Source organism: Pelobates fuscus, chromosome 4 (genome assembly GCF_036172605.1).
Source record: "Pelobates fuscus isolate aPelFus1 chromosome 4, aPelFus1.pri, whole genome shotgun sequence".
Classification (NCBI taxonomy): Eukaryota; Metazoa; Chordata; class Amphibia; order Anura; family Pelobatidae; genus Pelobates; species Pelobates fuscus.
In genome coordinates this window covers 307,131,091-307,151,007 of record NC_086320.1, presented here as the reverse complement: position 1 = coordinate 307,151,007, position 19,917 = coordinate 307,131,091, and the positions used below count along the sequence as shown (strand labels likewise).

At 39.7% G+C, this 19,917-nt stretch overlaps 1 protein-coding gene across 1 annotated transcript in view; it reads right to left on the bottom strand.

Moving 5' to 3' along the window:
* Window positions 1-1,574: 1,574 nt before the first annotated feature.
* Window positions 1,575-19,917, bottom strand: part of NOD1 (nucleotide binding oligomerization domain containing 1) — a 71,203-nt gene continuing 52,860 nt past the window's right edge. Inside the window, exons 5-12 of the mRNA XM_063452283.1 lie at window positions 18,473-18,556; window positions 17,398-17,481; window positions 14,020-14,103; window positions 13,074-13,157; window positions 10,189-10,272; window positions 9,345-9,428; window positions 6,723-6,806; window positions 1,575-2,278 (exon numbers count right to left, since the gene is read on the bottom strand). Of these exons, the coding sequence (XP_063308353.1) occupies window positions 2,206-2,278; window positions 6,723-6,806; window positions 9,345-9,428; window positions 10,189-10,272; window positions 13,074-13,157; window positions 14,020-14,103; window positions 17,398-17,481; window positions 18,473-18,556 (661 nt within the window). The 3' untranslated portion in view covers window positions 1,575-2,205. The remainder of the gene's footprint in view (window positions 2,279-6,722; window positions 6,807-9,344; window positions 9,429-10,188; window positions 10,273-13,073; window positions 13,158-14,019; window positions 14,104-17,397; window positions 17,482-18,472; window positions 18,557-19,917) is intronic.

Here is a 19,917-nt window from a genome sequence, read left to right as displayed (position 1 = left end):
TAGGAGAACCTATACTCTCATGGTTTCTTTTTTCTCTTCTCTAGTGTGAAGAACCGTGACGTCCATAGCAGATGGATTAAGCAATCCACACAAAGTTTACACGGTTGACCCACAGTTCAAGTTCCAGTTCCAGTTTGGTTTACATGGTTGACACTCAAATACTGTCGGCAACAACAAGAAAGAGGAATTGGGAGGAGCTTCACAAGGCTATATAATACTGATATGTACTCTGATTGGTTGAACTATTTTAAAATATTGTTAACTATTTCTTTGCTGCTGGGAGGTTCAGTAAAGAAGGATAAAGCAAATATTCGCCTCCTGTCGTTAATAAAATTTAGATTATTCAGTCACTAGGGCTAGAATAATCCCTAATTCCAGCTTTCCTTTTACTAGTAGTGGCATGCACTAGACCCAATATATTTGGTGGCATGGGATTCATGGTGAAAACCATTCCATATTGTCCAATTTCTGTGTGTTCCTGCAGAATCCTTCTAGCCTTCCCCTGGTATTATTGGCTAACTGACCTAGAGTAACAGGGCTATGTCCTCAATGCATTCCAAATGAAGGAAGGAAACCAGGGGTGTTGGTTTTAAACAGATACATTGCAGTGGGTTTCTTGCACGTAACATTCACATACTACTATAAATAATTACTATCTATAACCAGATACTGACCTATTATCTAAATAAATGAAGCATTTCAAAGTGTGGTTAATTTCTAGCAATTAAAATAAAAATACCTACAGACAAAAAGTGCATGTAATAGTAATCATTCAGCATTACCATTTCCCTAGCTATCCCATGAACTATGCTAAAGGGACATTCCACTGCCCAAACACAAAATAAAAATCACTATATAGTATATATGCCCACATTGAAAACATGCATGTATTTAATTATGCAGTTTTGGGTATAAGTAGATTAGTCATTGTGGGTATAACTTAACCCCTTAAGGACACATGACATGTGTGACATGTCATGATTCCCTTTTATTCCAGAAGTTTGGTCCTTAAGGGGTTAAAGGATCACTATAGGGTCAGGAAAACAAACATGTATTCCTGACCCTATAGTGTTAAAACCACCATCTAGCCCCCCTGGTCCCCTCATGCCTCCATAAATATAGCAAAATCTTACTGTATTCAAGCCTGAAGCTGTAGTCTGCTGACATCATCAGAAGTGGTAGCCTGATCCAATCACAGTGCTTCCCCATAGGATTGTCTGAGTCTGACAAAGAGACAGATCAGGGGCAGAGCCAGCACAATTCAAACACAGCCCTGGCCAATCAGCATCTCCTCATAGAGATTAATTGAATCAATGAATCTCTATGAGAAAAGTTCAGTGTCTGCATGCAGAGGGAGGAGACACTGAATGTTTGGATGCATTTTAGGCAGTCATGACCCAGGAAGGATCTCTAACAGCTATCCAGTGAAGTGGCCAGTGAAGTTATCACTAGGCTGTAATGTAAACACTGCATTTTCTCTGGAAAAGACAGTGTTTACAGCAAAAAGCCTGAACGTAATGATTCTACTCACCAGAACAAATTCAATAAGCTGTAGTTGTTCTGGTGACGCTGCAGATCTCTTGTCAGCAGCCTTTGCAAGCCCTCCTCTTCTAACCCCGCCCAGACGTTCTGTGGCTGTCCAATTACAGACCTCCCAATGCAGCTCAGTGAGAAGTCTTTGCGAGGCAGGTGCTTTGAGCAATTGCTGTCTCTTAAGTTTAGTTCCACTGAACTAACGAAACCAAACCAGGAAGTTGCAGAACCAGTGCTCTCATTAACAGATAACAAGACTCATTTACAAATGCTTCTACTGAAATCTGCACGTTTTGTCCCTTTAAGTATTTACAGCTTGCATCTTTATAGTTTAATGATTTCACAATTTATACAGCTAGCAAAAAGTCCACTATGTGCATCTTCAATTGTCAAAAAAGGGTATTCTCACAAATTTACATCATGTAAGGTTGCCAAACCGGCTTCCACATAGGTATTTGTCGTTTCTAATATAAAATGTGCCTAATTAGAATTACTGTCTGTTGTGCTGTTTGGAAGAAATGCCAGTCCTCGGGATGTAGCTAGTGTTATGCACTCACGATTGTCCTCAGAGCTTGCCGTTACCCATCACTGATGAGTTTATGAATACAGCAGACAATGCAAGATGTCTCTCTTCTCCAAATTCCTATATGTCAAACTTCAACCAACATGAACTCATTGACAAAAGATTCGGCTGCTGGTTTGTAAAGGGTGATCGGTATCTTGGGTAAGTGGGTTGCCTTGTAAACTAAATAAAGACAAAAGAGAACAAAAAATCAAATTTAGAAATAATTTATATTGTAATATTCTCTGTTTCATCCCCAAAGTTATCGCTGCAATTATTCATTTCTATGATCCTGTGTGTACGATAAATGTCCATGCAATTTAAACTCAGTCCTTTCCAATAAGCAGCGCGGTAAAAATAGGACTGTAGCTGAGCGATGTGTACACTGCAATCTGTTATTAGGGGTTTATTCACTAAACAGCACAATGTAGTGAATGAAAACGTATCAATAAACTGCAATCTTTAAGTTTGGATTCCAATATTGTTGAATGGGTATGGCAGTGGCTGAGTGACAGGCAACAGAGGGTTGTAGTCAATGGAGTATATTGGAAGCATGGGCTTGTCACCAGTGGGGTGTCTCAGGGATCTGTACTTGGACCCATTCTCTTTAATATTTTTATTAGTGATATTGCAGAAGGTCTTGATGGTATGTTATGTCTTTTTGCTGATGATACTAAGATATGTAACAGTGTTGATGTTCCAGGAGGGATAAGCCAAATGACTAATGATTTAGGTAAACTAGAAAAATGGTCAGAGTTGTGGAAACAGACATTTAATGTGGATAAGTGCAAGATAATGCATCTTGGACGTACAGAATATTTGATAAAGTCCTAACCTCAACATCTGAGGAAAGGGATTTAGGGGTGATGATTTCTGATGACTTAAATGTAGGCAGACAATGTAATAGAGCAGCAGGAAATGCTAGCAGAAGGCTTGGTTGTATAGGGAGAGGTATTAGCAGTAGAAAGAGGTAAGTGCTCATGCCATTGTACAGAACACTGGTGAGACCTCACTTGGAGTATTGTACGCAGTACTGGAGACCGTATCTTCAGAAGGATATTGATACCTTAGATAGAGTTCAGAGAAGAGCTACTAAACTGCTTCATGGATTGCAGGATAAAACTTACCAGGAAAGGTTAAAGGAACTTAACATGTATAGATTGGAGGAAAGACGAGACAGGGGGGATATGATAGAAACATTTAAATACATAAAGGGAATCAACACAGTAAAGGAGGAGACTATATTTAAAAGAAGAAACACTACCACAACAAGAGGACATAGTCCTAAATTAGAGGGACAAAGGTTTAAAAATAATATCAGGAAGTATTACTTTACTGAGAGGGTAGTGGATGCATGGAATAGCCTTCCAGCTGAAGTGGTAGAGGTTAACACAGTTAAGGAGTTTAAGCATGCGTGGGATAGGCATAAGGCTATCCTAACTATAAGATAAGGCCAGAGACCAATGAAAGTATTTGGAAAATTGGGCAGACTAGATGGGCCAAATGGTTCTTATCTGCCGTCACATTCTATGTTTCTAAAACACAAATCACAAAGTTAGGCCAAAATAGCTGATTTTTAAACATTCTAAACTGATTTGGCTATTTTAGGCTGAACATGGCTATTCCATTTTTCACGACAAATTGACACTCATTCCTAGTCCCGCTGTTTAAATTACTATTTACACTTGGAACAAAAAGCTGGGATATAAGCACTCCTGACCCTCTGATTATAAGTGATACAAATAGACAGAGGGGCAGATTTATTAATATGGTTTTACTGCCAATACAATGACATTGTGCTAGAGAACTGTATAAATTCTACACAAGTACTGCAAACGTATACAACAATTGTAGCTGTAATAAAATCACATACTCAGAGCATATGACCTTAATATCATGCTACGTTTTGCATGGGTGTAGTGAAATTTGCGCAACAATTTGAGAAAAATCTAAAAAACATTAAACAAAAAAAAATGACCCTGAGAGACCAGGCTGCAAGAATGCTTCAGTTGTCTTCGATGGGATTTTTAGGTTCCTTTCATATTACTCATTTCCATGTGAAAAAGGAATGTATGTGATTAATATGATTTTATTTTCTCTTAAGTCCAAATTGTATCCACATGAATCAGTAATGGCAAAATGTAAGCTAAAATAGCCAAGATAAGACTTTAGCGGAGTTGGAGAATTTTTCCATATCAGCTATTGCCAACATTTTACCATTCAGATTTCCGGGGGGCTCATTTAGACAAACACATTTTTTTTAATTTTTTTTTTAATTCTTTATTTTTGTTGCGCAAAAAGATTGACAATCATGCTTGTTATGCCACAACGGCAACCATAAACATTTCAAGAGACAGGATAGTATGGCATGTAATTGATAACTGCACATTTTTTTTTTTTTTTTTCACAAGTTAAATCAAGATGTGTCAGTGAATGAGTATATATCAGGGTTGATGGAGAAATGCTTGTAGCCTGACACTGAGTGATTAAATATAGTAAGGTAACACGCTATTGAACCAATAAACATGTGAACTCAAGATGTGTCAGCAAGAGAATATGCATAAGGGTTAATGAAGACATGCTTTGTAGCCTGACACTAAGTGAGTAAATATAAAAAGGTAATTCTCAATCTATTCAGTAGTATAGTAGCCGCTGGGAATTAATCTAAGGACACAGAGAAAGGACAGACTTAGCTGCACTATGGTCTCATGCTGGACAGACTAATTTCAGCCTATGCCACAAAGAGGTCGCCTTGAGCCGGCTCCCTTCCCTGTAAACTCAGTGTCCTCTTTCTCTCTCAGGCAGGTCGGTATGTCAGGCTGGACTTTAGGCTTGCAGGTTGCTGGGGAGGGACTGTGCTTCTGCTTTCTTTCCACCCGAGCTCCTTTTCCTGTTGTTTTCCCAGGGGATCTCCGTCGTCGCTTGGTGCAGGTATAGGTCTGGGGTCGCTCAGGATGCTTGGGAGACTTCCAGGCGCTTGGGTGGCTGGGTTGCTGTGTCACCGCTTGGGCCCTCAGCTCAGGGCATGGTAGATGTTCCAGTGGTTGTGTGCTGGGGGTGAGTTGTCTGTCAGAGATACGCGCCCAAAACTCCTGGCAAAGTTGGTCAAATCGAGCCTCAAAGCTTTCCCTCCATTTCAGGCTGCCAGTGACTTTCTGGGCCTGTAGGATCCGCGGGTCGGCGGCCATTTTAGGCTCACCATGCGGTCTCCAGCCCGGTGGGAGAGTCAGAGGGTGCAGAGAGATGGGGTTCCCCAGGGGGGACCGGGATATCCCCCACCGGTCCAGAGGGGGGGGGGTTGCGGGGTATCAGGGCTGTTGCTGAGAGATGCGCCCGCGGCGACGGGCGATCGGCCGCCTCCTCCGACTGCCTGGCTGTTATTCCCTTCAGGCCCCATGATTAGACTGCCTGATGTCACGGCTGTGCAGCGTGTTTCATGCTTGCTGGTGCTGCCGGTCCTTGCTGCTTCAAGTTGGTGCTCGGGCACAGTTGATTGTAGTTTGCTAGCAGAGGAAAATTGGCTTTTTTCTGCCTGTTTGTGCAGGAGCCGAGCTGCAGCACGTCTGGCCATCTTGGCTGCCAGGCCCCGCCCCCCGACAAACACATTTTAGAGTATACACACACACACACACACACACACACAAACACACACTCACAGAGAAAAAAACATCCCAAGGTCAAAATTATACCAATATATAAATTTTCAAACACACAGGATCATCTTATACATGGAGCCAGACACACACATTGCCAAACATACTCACACACTACCAGATACACACACACACATACACACATTGAAAGACACACACAAATTGAAGCACTTTTGCAGTATGATCTGCTGTATTAGGCAGACAGCAGAGACGTTATGATTACTAAGTAAACACACATCAATAGTAGTTTGGGCCTTCACATTTTTCATTAAAGGAACACTCAATGCACCATAACCACTACAGCACACTTTAGTGCTTATGGTACAAAGTGTACCCTTGTATTCCCCTTTGTTGTAAGGAGTCAATCCGATTTACAACACTTTAACTTTTTACGTGGGCCCACTGGGCCCAGCTCCTGACACCAGAAGTTCTCATTTTGTGACAAGCCCAGAAGCTCTTGCTTAGGAGCTTTTGGCACTCCATCGGACGTAGTGGAGGCAGGGAGGTATACCTGATAGACTCCAGGTAGGAAGTTAAGCTGCACTAAAACAGCTTTGCTATTTACATTAATGGGGGCACCAGGGTACTCCTGGTATACTACACTGTAGTGGTTACGGTGCTTTGAATATTACTTCAACCCAGTCACAAGCAAGTTTTTTTAAGTTAATAAAAAAAAAAAAAAAACACAACACTAATGATGCATAAGGATCATAGTGTAGGATAAAACCCTAATGTCATGTATAGATTTCTGTTCATAAATACCTAAAAAATGTAATTATGCAAAAGTGCCAAATGTTATTTATTCACTCAACCGTAGCTTGAATACTGGGTGGATAAAAAGTTTTTGAAAATATATGGGATCACAAATCGTGCAGTAATTGAAACAGAGGTGGGAGGGAAGGGGCTAGTAAGCATTCTAAGCCTCACAATAACGAACTACAATGTCCTGTAAACAAATATGTTTAAAATCTTACCAAATCTCTTCGATAACAGTATTATGCTCAATGGCCTTAGACAAAAGATTGGCTCCCTCATTTGTAATGGCGTTATTGACAAGCCTATAGGGAGACAATTGGTTAAACTGTTACATTACCTAGACGACATTAAACAAAGTGACTTAACTGACAGCTAAGCTTAATGTTAAAATCAGTTTGTTTTTTCAAACCATTTTCCATCTTCTGATAGTTTTTACATTTTTTTTTATCCAAACTTTACTGAAAAGCTAAGTAACAAGTCATAATTAAAAAAAACAACATAAATGGCGATTTATGGCAAAATGTTATTTTTTGGGTGAAAAGTTCTAAATGTTGAGAGACATTCTACTGATTTCCATGGTGATGTCTCCTTATCTAGAACCTGTTTTTGCCATGTTAAATCTCTGCAAAGAATCAGAAATATAACGATAAAATAATTCTCCACTTTATCGGTGGCCCGACAGTTCATTTTATGCTGCACTGTCGCCCCTGTCACCTTGATTTAATATTTTTGGATAAACTTTTCAAATGATTTATTACTGCTGGACAAACTGTTAAAATATATATTTTTCTTCAAAATGTTAAAATACAAAAAAAAAAAAAAAATAGCAAAATATTAAAATATATTTCTAATTATTAAATCATTCTAAAAGTTTTTTCCCAAAATGTTAAATCATGTGAAAAGCCTATACATATTATATTAATTCAAGGCCTATGTTCGAGTGCGGTAAAAACAACTAATGTTAAACAAAAATAAAAGAAAAAGTTTTTTTTTTTTCCTCTAGTGATAATGAGGTTTTTACAGAGATAATCATAACTTTCTAATAAAATAAAAAAAAAAATTAAAAAACACATTGAAAACTAACCCAAACTCATGCAAAAGTACCAACATAGAACTAAATAGGGGATAGTGAAGATAATCTGGCTCTCACTAAAGTGTGCCTGGGCACATCCATCCCCTCCTTGCTCACACTATGACATACTCATGCATTAATTTACTAAACATAAATCCACACACTGCTAACTACCCGTTTATACTCGAGTATAAGTCGACCCGAATATAAGTCGAGACCCCTAATTTTACCCCCCAAAAATTAAAATAATTGAATATTTATTTACAGTGTGTGTATATAATGAATGCAGTGTGTTTGTGTGTGTGTATGAATGCAGTGTGTGTGTGTGTGTGTATGAATGCAGTGTGTGTGTATGAATGCAGTGTGTATGAGTGCAGTGTGTGTATGAATGCAGTGTGTGTGTGTGTATGAGTGCAGTGTGTGTGTTGAGTGCAGTGTGTGTGTGATGCAGAGTGTGTTTGTGTATGTGATGCAGAGCCTTGGTGGGGGGTGGGCATTTTTATTATTATTTTTTAATTATTATTATTTTAATATTAAATTTTTTTTGGTATATTATTAATATATTTTTTTTATGTTATTATTATTTTTTTAATATTAATATTTTATTTTATTATTATTTAAATTGTTATTTATTCTTATTCGTCCCCCCTCCCTGCTTGTTAGCTGGCCAGGAAGGGAGGCTCTAATTCCCTAGTGGTCCAGTGGATAGGCTGTGTAGGAGGGGGCTGGCAGGAAGCTGTTACTTACCTTTACAGCAGCTCCTGTCAGCTCCCCTGTCAAGTCCCAGTGTAAGTCTCGCGGCCGCGCGGCTCTCGCAAGACTTACACTGGAGGAGAAGGGAGCTGACAGGACCCGCGAGACTTACACTGGGACTTGACAGGGGAGTTGACAGGAGCTGCTGTAAAGGTAAGTAACAGCTTCCTGCCAGCCCCCAACAGGACCTGGTCTCTATTATGGCAATGTAAGTTGCCATAATACAGACACTGAGTCGAGTATAAGTCGAGTGCGGATTTTTCAGCACAAAAAAATGTGCTGAAAAACTCGACATACTCGAGTATATACAGTATATATGGATATTTCAATAATTTGAATATTTTCTATAATCTCTATTTGAATTCTATAGAGCTCTGATACAACGGTTCTGTATACACATAGGACAGTATGAGAGCTGCAGTAGTCTCCGGTTTGTTCCCTTACTAAAGGACCACTATAGGCACCCAGACCACTTCAGCTCAATGAAGTGGTCTGGGTGCCAGGTCCATCTAGTTTTAACCCTGCAACTATAAACATAGCAGTTAGCCTCTAGTAGCTGTCTCACTGACTGCCACTAGAGGCGCTTCCGCAATTCTCACTGTGAAAATCACAGTGAGAAGATGCTGGACGTCCATAGGAAAGCATTGAGTAATGCTTTCCTATTGGTGGTTTGAATGCAGCGCGGCTCGGATCTGCCGTCGGCAGGGGGTGGAGAGTTCCTCAGCACAGAGGGAGCCCGGTGCTGGAGAATGGTAAGTGGCTGAAGGGGTTTTAACGCCTTCATCCCAGTGGGAGGGGGGCCCTGTGGGTGGGGGGACCTAATGACCCTATAGTGCCAGGAAAACAAGTTTGTTTTCCTGGCACTATAGAGGTCCTTTAACTGCTCCTCCAGCAGTAAAATACAGCAACCAGTGCACTCGTTTACACATGAGATGCTGCAACACAGCTTGTGAGAAAGATCCCAAATCCCAGTCTACATAGTATAAATCATATTACGACAAGTGAAACAACTCACCACAAATGGCGAAGAGTCTTATTAACCATCAGCATTTCAGCAAAGCTTTCTGCTGCCTCATCTGTTAATTTGTTTTCAGTCAACCTGCGTTTATAAATGAGGGATTTAATTAAAGACCGATACATAAACTATCATAGAGACAGTACACATACAAATGTAAACATTCACACTCCTTGCAATATCTCTACTTTACTCAGCAGAAAACTGACGTGAAAATAATAATACACAACTCAAAACAGTACCGTGTCCAGCTAGACAGAATTTTGGAATCTGTCCCTTGTTTAATCTATAGTGTCCCACTTCTGGGGACATCAGTCACAAGTCCTCAATATGTACAGTGCCAGAGCATTATTAGAAGTCCTGGTACTGTGAAAAATAATTCTCCTCTTAATCTGTGACCCAACAGTTCATTTTAAAGCTGCATCATCACCCGTCACCGTGATTTAATATTTCTGGATTAGCGTTATAAATTATTTCATAATTTTGGACACATTTCTAAAATTATTTTTCTGAAAATGTTTAAATATAAAAAAATATATACATAAAAATTAGCAAAATATTGAAATATATTTCAGGCTATCCTACCTATAAGAGAGTTCTTCAGGAGAGTCCCACCCATGAGGAGCCCTGAATATCCCAAACAGCTGCTGTATCTAAAGAGCCTGTGTATATACAACCCCACTGTGTCACAACAACAAAATGCCACTGGCATGTCTCCTGTTAGCTCACTTCACGACCTTCTGTTTTTATATCTGGGGATGTATGATAATAAATAATGGTAACTATAGAACAATAAGTATGCATATTATTCATACATAGGAGTGCAGGGTATAACTTTAATTACCACAATATTTTCAGGTTTGTATTGTCTCGCAATGCTTCTGCAATACTTTTGCCTCCACTTGAGGTAATTTGATTACACGCAAGACTGAAAAATAAAATAGATATATTAAAAATAAAAAGAGAATATCCAACGTTATGATTTATATGTAGATGAGAAATAAGACAGACAGATTCAAAGACCAAGACTCTCAACTATCCAAACACCAGTGGATTAATGTCATTAATGCAGAAATAGGGACTTCCGTTTTAATTATATCTGAAGAGAGTAGTGCCCAGTTGGGGAGCCCACATATTAATTGAAAAAAATACTTCTGGCACTATAATCACTACTACAGAAGATCCAGGCACCATAATCACTACTGTGCACGGCAGTGGTTAGGAGTCTAGATTGTCCCTTTAAGACATCATTATCGGATCCAGTATAACTTTTTATAATTTTCAATGTTTTACAAGAACAAATGCATACAATCTCAAACTAAAGTGTCCCCTTAACTAACACATCTTTAATATTTGAAATATCTGCATTAGTATCACATTCATTTGGCATTAATTTGGGGTATCAGGTGATGTTCTCTCTTTCACTCAATGTACACCCCCAGTGTACTCAGCACGGTGTGACAGCAGTATAAGAGAGCCTATCTGCCTCTCAGCTGCTGAATCATTATGTTACGGTCTTTATAATCATAATATACGGTCTATCTATTTATACAAAAAGTATATTCCTACTTCCTGCCAAACTGAGCCTTTGCATGCATTGTGTATGACATATGAGTTCTGAGGTCATATGACTCTGACATCATAAAGATCAAACATTCCAATTCTGTTTAAAGCAATAAAACACGTTCTGGGTGGATCGAATCTTTCAGGGAGAACCAAGGGGTAAACATGGGAAGGATTGACTGCAGAGAGAAGAATGTGTATGGAAGTTCAGAAAAAGACACAAGATCGGTATTGATACACTGATTCGGAGAGATAAAGGGAGGATGAATGATGGTATAGAATCAGTTACTAAGGAAGAAAGAAAGTGTCCATCGGTAGCACAGAAACACCAACACATACATTTAGGATATCAATAAAATAATATAATTAAAGAGGCTTAAAGGCAGAGAAAATCAATACAAAACACAGATTAAATTAGAAAGTAGGGAAGATAATTATAAAAAGGGTACGTGTATTCAGGCTGAACAAAAATATAACGTAAGTGACAAAAATATAACGTGAGTGTACATTGAGATATATTTTTCAATGATATTTTAGCTATTACACCCAGGCTCTGGATAGATCTCTCTTTATCTCAATGCCAAGATAAAATTTTTTGCTTATTAAGCAACTATAAAAATATTATTTTGTGAAAATGATATTGTATCATAACAAAACAAGTTTGTCCTGGGTTCTAGATGATAATATTACCCAACTTAATAGAACTCATTATATTGAGCTCAGAAATATAACACAGTAATCTATGCGAGTAATTCCGATCTACCGCAGCTTGAGGCTGTGCTCCAAGACCAGTTTACGGAGGTAGAAAAGTGGATTGCAAAAAACAAACTCTTCCTAAACACTGACAAAACTGTCACAATGATCTTTGGAACAGTACCTAAATTACACAAATTACACAATTCCCACCTACCCATCAAAACAAAATCAAATAGCACACTGACCGCAGTCCACTCTTTCAAATACTTGGGTATGATGATAGACCCCAATCTATATTTTGGCCTGCACATAGAAAAACTTGCATCTAAACTTTATCCAAAACTAGGTGCCCTGTACAGAAACAAATCCTGCCTAAGCCCTACAGTAAAGGAAAAGATTGTACAGCAAATGCTGATGCCAATCATTGTTCATGGGGATGTAGTATATGCATCTACATCGCAATCCCACATTAATAAACTCAACACATTGTAAAACTCGTTCTGCCGATTTGTGCTACAATGTAATTACAGGACCCACCATTGTGACATGCTAAAAGAACTAAACTGGCTGTCGCTGGAATCCAGACGCACCTTTCATCTTTCCAGCCTTGTGTTTAAGAGCTTTTCTGGGAAACTACCACCCTACCTGAACACAATGCTTTCCCCGGCTGTTCCCACTTCCTATAACCTCCGATCCAGTACCAACACTTTACTTAGTCTACCTCAATACAAAAAGAAAGCAGCCCGATCCTCCTTCTCCTACAGAGCACAGCAATTGTGGAACGACCTCCCGCACAATTTAAAATCTTCCCTAAGCCTAAAGTCCTTTACGAGATCCCTCTCTACATACCTCAAGACAGAATGCACATGTCATGGTTGATTATATATTTCCTATCTGTTCTATGTTACATTTTGGATATATTGTATATTAATATTGTTTTTGTATTTTTTTGTACACTAACTGTAACAATGCAATGATTTGTGGACCCAGGACATACTTGAAAACGAGAGAAATCTCAATGTATCTTTACTGGTAAAATATTTTTATAAATAAATAAATTGAACCCATGACGTTAGAGAGCCATTGAGATAGTTCAGTGGATACAGATTCAGCATCTCACATAAAACATTATTTTATTTGTTTTTATTTATACTGCATCTTTTGCATGTTAGCCAGACCTTTATATACCTTAACACCTTCAGGACCAACTACATTCAGTACTCTCATGTTAACAAGGGCTGTTACTTAAACCTGACCGCGTGTAAAATAAAATCTAAACTATTTATCCTTTGTTTTATAATCTTTTTTTTCTTTACAAATGTTTCATTATCTTTATTAAAGCAAAGGAAGTCTTTGTAAACACGTAGTGCCATTCACACACATTACGACTATCACAGGATGACAACCGTAATTCTTTATTATTTAACATTGTTCTATCACAGACGGAAATACAGGAGGAGTGGGCGATACCTTAGCTCGGACATGCTGGGATGATTCCTCATTGCCTTCGCAAATGCCTCAGCTCCTTCATCTCCAATCTGATTTCCCCACATCCTGCAGCAAAGGAAGAACCGTGATGATACAGACGCAATTGGTGAGACAATCTGCATGCTTGTTTACTTGGCAGCAGTAAGTGATTCACAACCCGTAGCTGTTTATGTCCCGTTGGTTGTTAGCCATGAGCGGGAGATGCAAATTTTCTCACTATTTAAGGACAAATCCCAAAAAGATTTCTAACATTTCCCTCCTCAAATCCAACATGTCTGAATTTTACAAAAAACTGTAAGGATGGACATAGCTCCAATCAAAAAACATGTAGGCACAGTAAAATCTTGTTTTAGCCCAAAATTGTCCAAAAAGCCACACTTACCTTTCCCCTGTGCGCCAACATTAGTTTTCACCCTCCAAGACATGTATTGCTCTGTCAACCTGCCATTGCTTTTATTTGCATTTATCCCTCCTGTCTACTCCCACACAATTTGAGAGACTTTGAAGATTAAACTTCACAGGTGGTTTGCACAACAAGGCTGGTGGGAGGGATCTTTATAACAATGATTGTTAGGGCCTGAAAAAACTGCATACAAAGCTGTGTATAGTACAGCTGCTTCTTGAAACAGTACTTGCTGAATGTGGGATTGTTATAATGTTCTGGTTGTGTTTTATTAAGCTGCCTTGCGACAAATCCTGTTTTTATTTATCTTTATTTTCTCTGTATATAATATCAATTCTATCTCTGCCTCTCTCCACTTACAGATCATTCCCTGTTGAACATGTCCTCTCCGTCAACCATGTTGGAGAGAAGTATTCTAGAAAGTTGGTGAAAGTTGGCTTGTTAATGCTTACTTTGAGAGATTAGTTAGGCTGAGAGGCCAAATGCCAGAAAAGATTGTAAAAGAAAAAAAAAAAGAAAACATACCCAACGTCACATATGCTGCTGCTCTGTCCAATAGCCTCTGCAAGGTGGGCACCTCCCACACCTGTAAATTTGTTGTAACCTAGTCTATATACAAACAGAATTACGGTTAGATATTGTATGTGGGTTTTTTCTTGGATTACAATCAAACATTTCATATTGTCGATATTATGTAGATTCCTTAAAGAAACACTATAGTGTTAGGATTACAAACATGTATTCGTATGACATTAGTTACCTGTTCAATGTTTAGGTACATGTGGCTGGCCCTATTTCAATGGCTGAGATCATCAATCTCGCTGCACTGAGATAGGTAGCACCTCTAGTTGCCGTCTGATTTTTTTTTTTATAATTTTTATTAAATAATTTTTTTTTTTGTACAAAATAAGACATACAGAACACAATACAATACTATGTACGTAGGATACATGTCAGTAAGTTAAAATGATATATATAAATATATAGAACTACTTTAGAACATGTATCAAGCCAGGATTTGCAACAATAGAAATATGAACAACCACGAGAGAACAAACAGACAAACAAGTAAACGAAAACAACTTCACACAAAAAACAGTACCAAACAAGCTGCCTATTTATTAGATGCTGAGAGGGGGAGGGGAGTAACTTTTAATCAAAACTGCCAGAAGTAACTGGCTTATCCTGTCCAGGGGTGTGAACGTCAGAAAGTAAAATAAAATAGGGAGATTTTACTAAGTATCTTGAAAATTGAATGAAGTTGAACTATTACTTATGCATTCCCAACATTTACCCCATAGAGGTGTTTTCCTGCTTATATTGTGTATGCTAAGCATTTTCTCCACTTTGATCTGGAATTTGAGTTGATGTTTAACTCGTGACTAAAGAATAATAATATTTCCAATATCTAGATATAATGATTTTAGTAGCTAGAAATTAATGAGTTATAATCAATTTGTTTACAGGGGGCCAATTTAAGTGAAGTAAAGCTACTTCTGGAGATATCTTTAATATCTTTAATATCTTTAATATAGCCAGTAGAGGTGTTACAAGGCAGCAATGTAAACACTTCTTTTTGCTGAAATGGCAGCTTTTACATTGAAAAGCTTGCAGACACACATTGAGGTGTAGTGGTTCTGATGACTATAGTGTCCCTTTAAGTCACACAAAGAGCCACACTGCTCTTGTTTATTTGGCATTTTTACAGAGGATGTCAGTTATGGCTGGAAGTTACCATTTGCACAGGTGTAGGTCTGTCAATTATTGGGCCTTGGGGTGCCAATGTTTCTGTCCTGTTTCACTGGAACTATAAGAGGTTAATCTTTTCATATTTTGCTCATGTGGGTAGGGGTCCCTAGGGTGGGGTCTCTTCCCAAAACCTTTAGAGCTGCGGAACTCTGGCCATAAAAAAACATAGAGTCTGTTTCAGGGGCCACTCATAGGGCCCCTATCCAGTTATAGTGAAGTCCAATGTGCCTTACAGATTTATTTTAATTTATTCATTTTAATAGAGAGAGACTAGTTACTCTGTAATTATGTGCTGGAATCTCACTGCAATTACGTCACAAAACCGGCTTTTTTAAACTTGTTAAGCTGCAATGATATTTAATGAATTGCAGCTCTTATGGCTTTCTATCAGAATACTTTACATATTGGTGTTCTAGAAAAGTTATATAGGGTATATGTTAGATCTTGCACTTTTTTTATATGTATATAATACAAGTCCAGCATAGGTGAAACAGGCTGATGAAGCAATTTAGTAAGGTTTAGGTGGGCTCGTATAATTCAAGATCATTGTGAGGGTTAAACAGGCTTAGGCATATAACAGGTTAAAATATATCTTGTTGAGCAGTGTTAGAGTGCATGGGTCTGTGAGTGAGTACTAGAGTGGCCTTGAGTTGCTTGTCATGATGTTTTAATCGTGTAGTAATGCCTGCAGTGTGACCTTTTGCATCGTAGGACCCTGAGCTCTCTGTATATCAGTGTCTCATTAACAGACTGGTTTGCCAATGTTATGTTCTACTCTCTGCTTATATGTAGCCTTTACCTTGGCTGTAGTCTAGCTGTTGATTTGTGCAGCACTATGCCACGTTGCATGCTTGGTGGAACGATTAATACAAAAAGTGAAAATTGAGTAAGCAGGCTAAACTTGTGTGTGTCTGGTGCGGGGCACGGTAATACAATAAAGTCCCCTGGGGTTCCCCAGGGTTGAGTCCCTCTTTGGCCGGGTCGGCTTTAGTAAGATCGTTTCCCTCAGTGCAGTGCCATGTGACCTATTCGGTCTCCCGGTCGCAGAACTCGGCTTGCAGTGCGCCCTAGCTGATTCACCCGATGCCTCGTTGGGGCAGAGTCTTTCCCTGCTGTGGATGCCCGTGGATCTCCCCTTGGGTGCGGTAAGTGATCGGGAGTGGGTGGGGGCGGTTGGTACCTTGGTGCCCTCGTGGGGTGGTCCCTGTGGCTGCGGGTGCCCGGAGCGGGCCCTTGCTTGATTTCTGCACAGTCCTTCGTGGGGTTGTTCTGTACGGGTGAGGTACATGCTTTCCTTTCCGACACCATTTTTTTGTTGTTGTGTGTTTCGCTGGCTCAGCTCCCCGCCGTTGAGGATCAAGGGGTGACTGTCGAGGTGGATGGTTTGAGCTGGGTGGACGAGTGTCGTTTAGTTGCAGTACTTGTTCGAGTTTCAACCAGAAGTCCATGAAGATGGGGTCCAGGTTGGACTCAGAGACGGGCCTGGCCCCATGATTGCCTGGGGAACTCGTGGTCTCCGCCATTGTGGGTGGGCCCTTCGTCTCTCCGGTCGTTCTCTCCGGCATAAGCACTGTGTCGGGGGAGACCCCCTGGGGTGGACTGTGATCATCCCCACCGGTCCAAAGGGGGGGGTTGCGGGGTGCCCATTCGTAGCTTTTAGTCTCCGGATGGCTCCAGGTTGGGAGGTCAGCCGCCTCTCCCGCCCGGCACATACCAGGCCGCATGCCCTCGCGGGTATATTCTGCTGCCCATCGTCCACTCACGGGCCGCTTTACCAGTTCACCGTGGGAATTTAGAGGTGGTAGGTCGCTTGGGGTCTCGTGTGGTGAGTTAAAGAGTGCCTTTTTAGCCATTTTTCCAATTTTCATAGGGAGCTCTAGTCAGGCACGTCTTCCCTCCATGGCAGTCAGGCCCCGCCCCCCTGTATATCCTAATTTTAACTGACATTTCTTTCGAAAAATGCAATAACCTTCCACTGTGAGTTTTAAACTAATTCTCTGAAACATCTACTCATTAATACATATCTGGCAGATATCCTCTATGACTAAGAAGAAACCACAGTTTTGTACCGTTATCCTGTTATATTAGCATAAAATAATGAACTATTTGTTTCTGCAGAATCATTAGTGAAAATATATATTATTTATTACTTACTTTATATTCTTCAGATTCGGACATTCTATAATGATTCTCGAGATGTATTTAGCACCGAAATCTGTTATTAAATTCTTGTATAACCTGCAGAATAGAATAAAATATTCTTTAGATCAGGACACACTCATGTTTTCAGAGATTAGTAACTCATTTCTGGGGATAAAACAAAGTTTTAAAGGATTATTCCAATTCTTTTTAACACAGTTTTTCTATTTATAATGCCCCCCCAACATCTCCATCCGACGTCACTGCCTCCAATGTGTGGCCCAAAAAAATGCTTCTCATAGAGAAGGATATGATTGGACTGTTTCTCCGGCTCAGAGTGCCTGCTCTGAGCCATCAAAAGAAGGGAGGAAGGGGGTGTGCGCGCTGGCGACAAACATAATTTTTGCACAGGATAAACATAAGGCTGCCAAAAAATACAGTTCTGGGCTGCTTAAATCATGTGTGCCGGGGGTGCAACCTGTTACCGGTACTAAACCACAAATATCTCCCTATGTGAAGCATTTCAAGATGAAAGCAGACGTTATCATGGTGGTTGGAGTAACCCTTTAATGAATGGTTTATTTTACGGTCAGTTATTTAGCACTTAGTAGGTAACAATTTTGCAGTGGAAAAGTTACTGTCTGACCTTTGGATTACAGTCCAATTAGAGACACTCCAAGCACCATAAACACTACAGCTTAGTGCATTAGTCATGGTACAAGGAAGTGGTACCTAGTCTCCAACCTACTTCCCACAGATGATATTTGGACAAGTCTATCTCCCGCACTGAGCCACCCGATCGTTTAACGGTTTGTGCGTGCATACAGCATGGTCCCCCGTCTGGCTCAGAATATCCAGCACAGTGTCAGGCAGAAAACTGCACCGCACACAGCACAACTCCGGCAAGAGAAGGAGACTGACATGATGAGTGTAAAGGCTGCACACACACTGTATGAATACTTAGGGAGCTTTGTATGTCTATATGATAAGAGTGGGAAAAGGGTGATGCTCAGGCACTGACGATAATATATCTTAGAAATCATGGAAAAGGGGAAGATTTAAAAGGTAACTAGAAGCAATTATTGCATACCCAAGGAAGGTGACAATCTTATGTTTAGTAAGTTCTTCAGACAAAACTCTTGCTCCTTCATCAGTAATCTGATTAACACTGAGCCTGCAAAACAGAACAATCACTGTCATGTTATTATGAATCCAATTAAAGATCAGTCACCAGAAAAATTCCAAATACAAACCAGTCTACACTCAGCAGGAGACAGCAAATGATTATTCTCCAGGACTCCTTTCTGGCCTTATATTATGCTGTACACATGTGCTGATCGTGTTTGAGCCTCACAGGCATCTTGGACTTTGCATTTCATACATCAACCGGTGTATGTTACAGATGGTCTGTTGAACTACATCCCACACACATATAGCTAGGCTTATTTTTTTAAGTTGTGAGTTAGAACACATATCAAGCCAATCTTTACTTTAATGCAAGCAATGGTTATATGAGGTTTTATTGTGAGAATATAATAGAGATGGCAGAATCTTTCACTTTCCTCATTATTTGATTAATTACTTTTACATCTGATTATCCTCGTCTTGTGTACTCTCAGACTGCTTCATCCAATCTCACTTTCCTGTCCTACAGTTGCATTGCATATATAATATTTTAATATTTGTTTCATTAGATACAATTTGTGCAGCAGACAGTCCCTCTCTCCTTCTGGTTTAATTACTCTTTTCCTATTGTTTCATTTCACCCAAACTCAGCGCTATCCAATAAGTAGACAGTCAGCAAGAAATAATAGATTGTGCTTGTATAAGCATGCCAGTCAAAGAAAGACAACCGTACATTGTGGGCAATACCAGATATAAACTAGTAAAACGCCATATACAACACATTTTAGATACTAACTTTTTGTCAAAATATGAACTGGATTAAGACAGTTGTCGATTTTGTGTGTGCAATCTTAGTTCCTGTATAACAATATAACCCATGTCCTTCCCAAATGAAATGTGATCTCGGTTCCCACTTTTCTGTCTCTAGATTTAAAGGGATACTATAGTGCCAGGAATACAAAGCTGTACCAACTTTACAACCATCAAAGGACAGATGCTTTAAAGGACCACTATAGTGCCAGGAAAACATACTCGTTTTCCTGGCACTATAGTGCCCTGAGGGTACCCTCATCCTCAGGGCCCCCCTCCCGCCGGGCTCTAGGGGGTGGAAGGGGTTAAATTTACCTTTCTCCAGCGCCGGGCGGGGGACTCTCCTCTTCATCGGCTGATTGCTTACAAGCTTTTCTGCACAAACAGATATGATTCTGTTTGTGCCATTTTACTTGTGAGTTAATTTCATTGTTATTTATGCTATGTTATTTAACCATTAAATACTTCACTATGTATTTTTTTCTGTTTATGTTTTCTCAACATATCATCCTTGCCGTCTGAGTGGTAAATATTATTCACACCATTATGATAGTGGCGCCCTCACCTGTATATTAGTATACTTTTTGCATCTATAGCTCC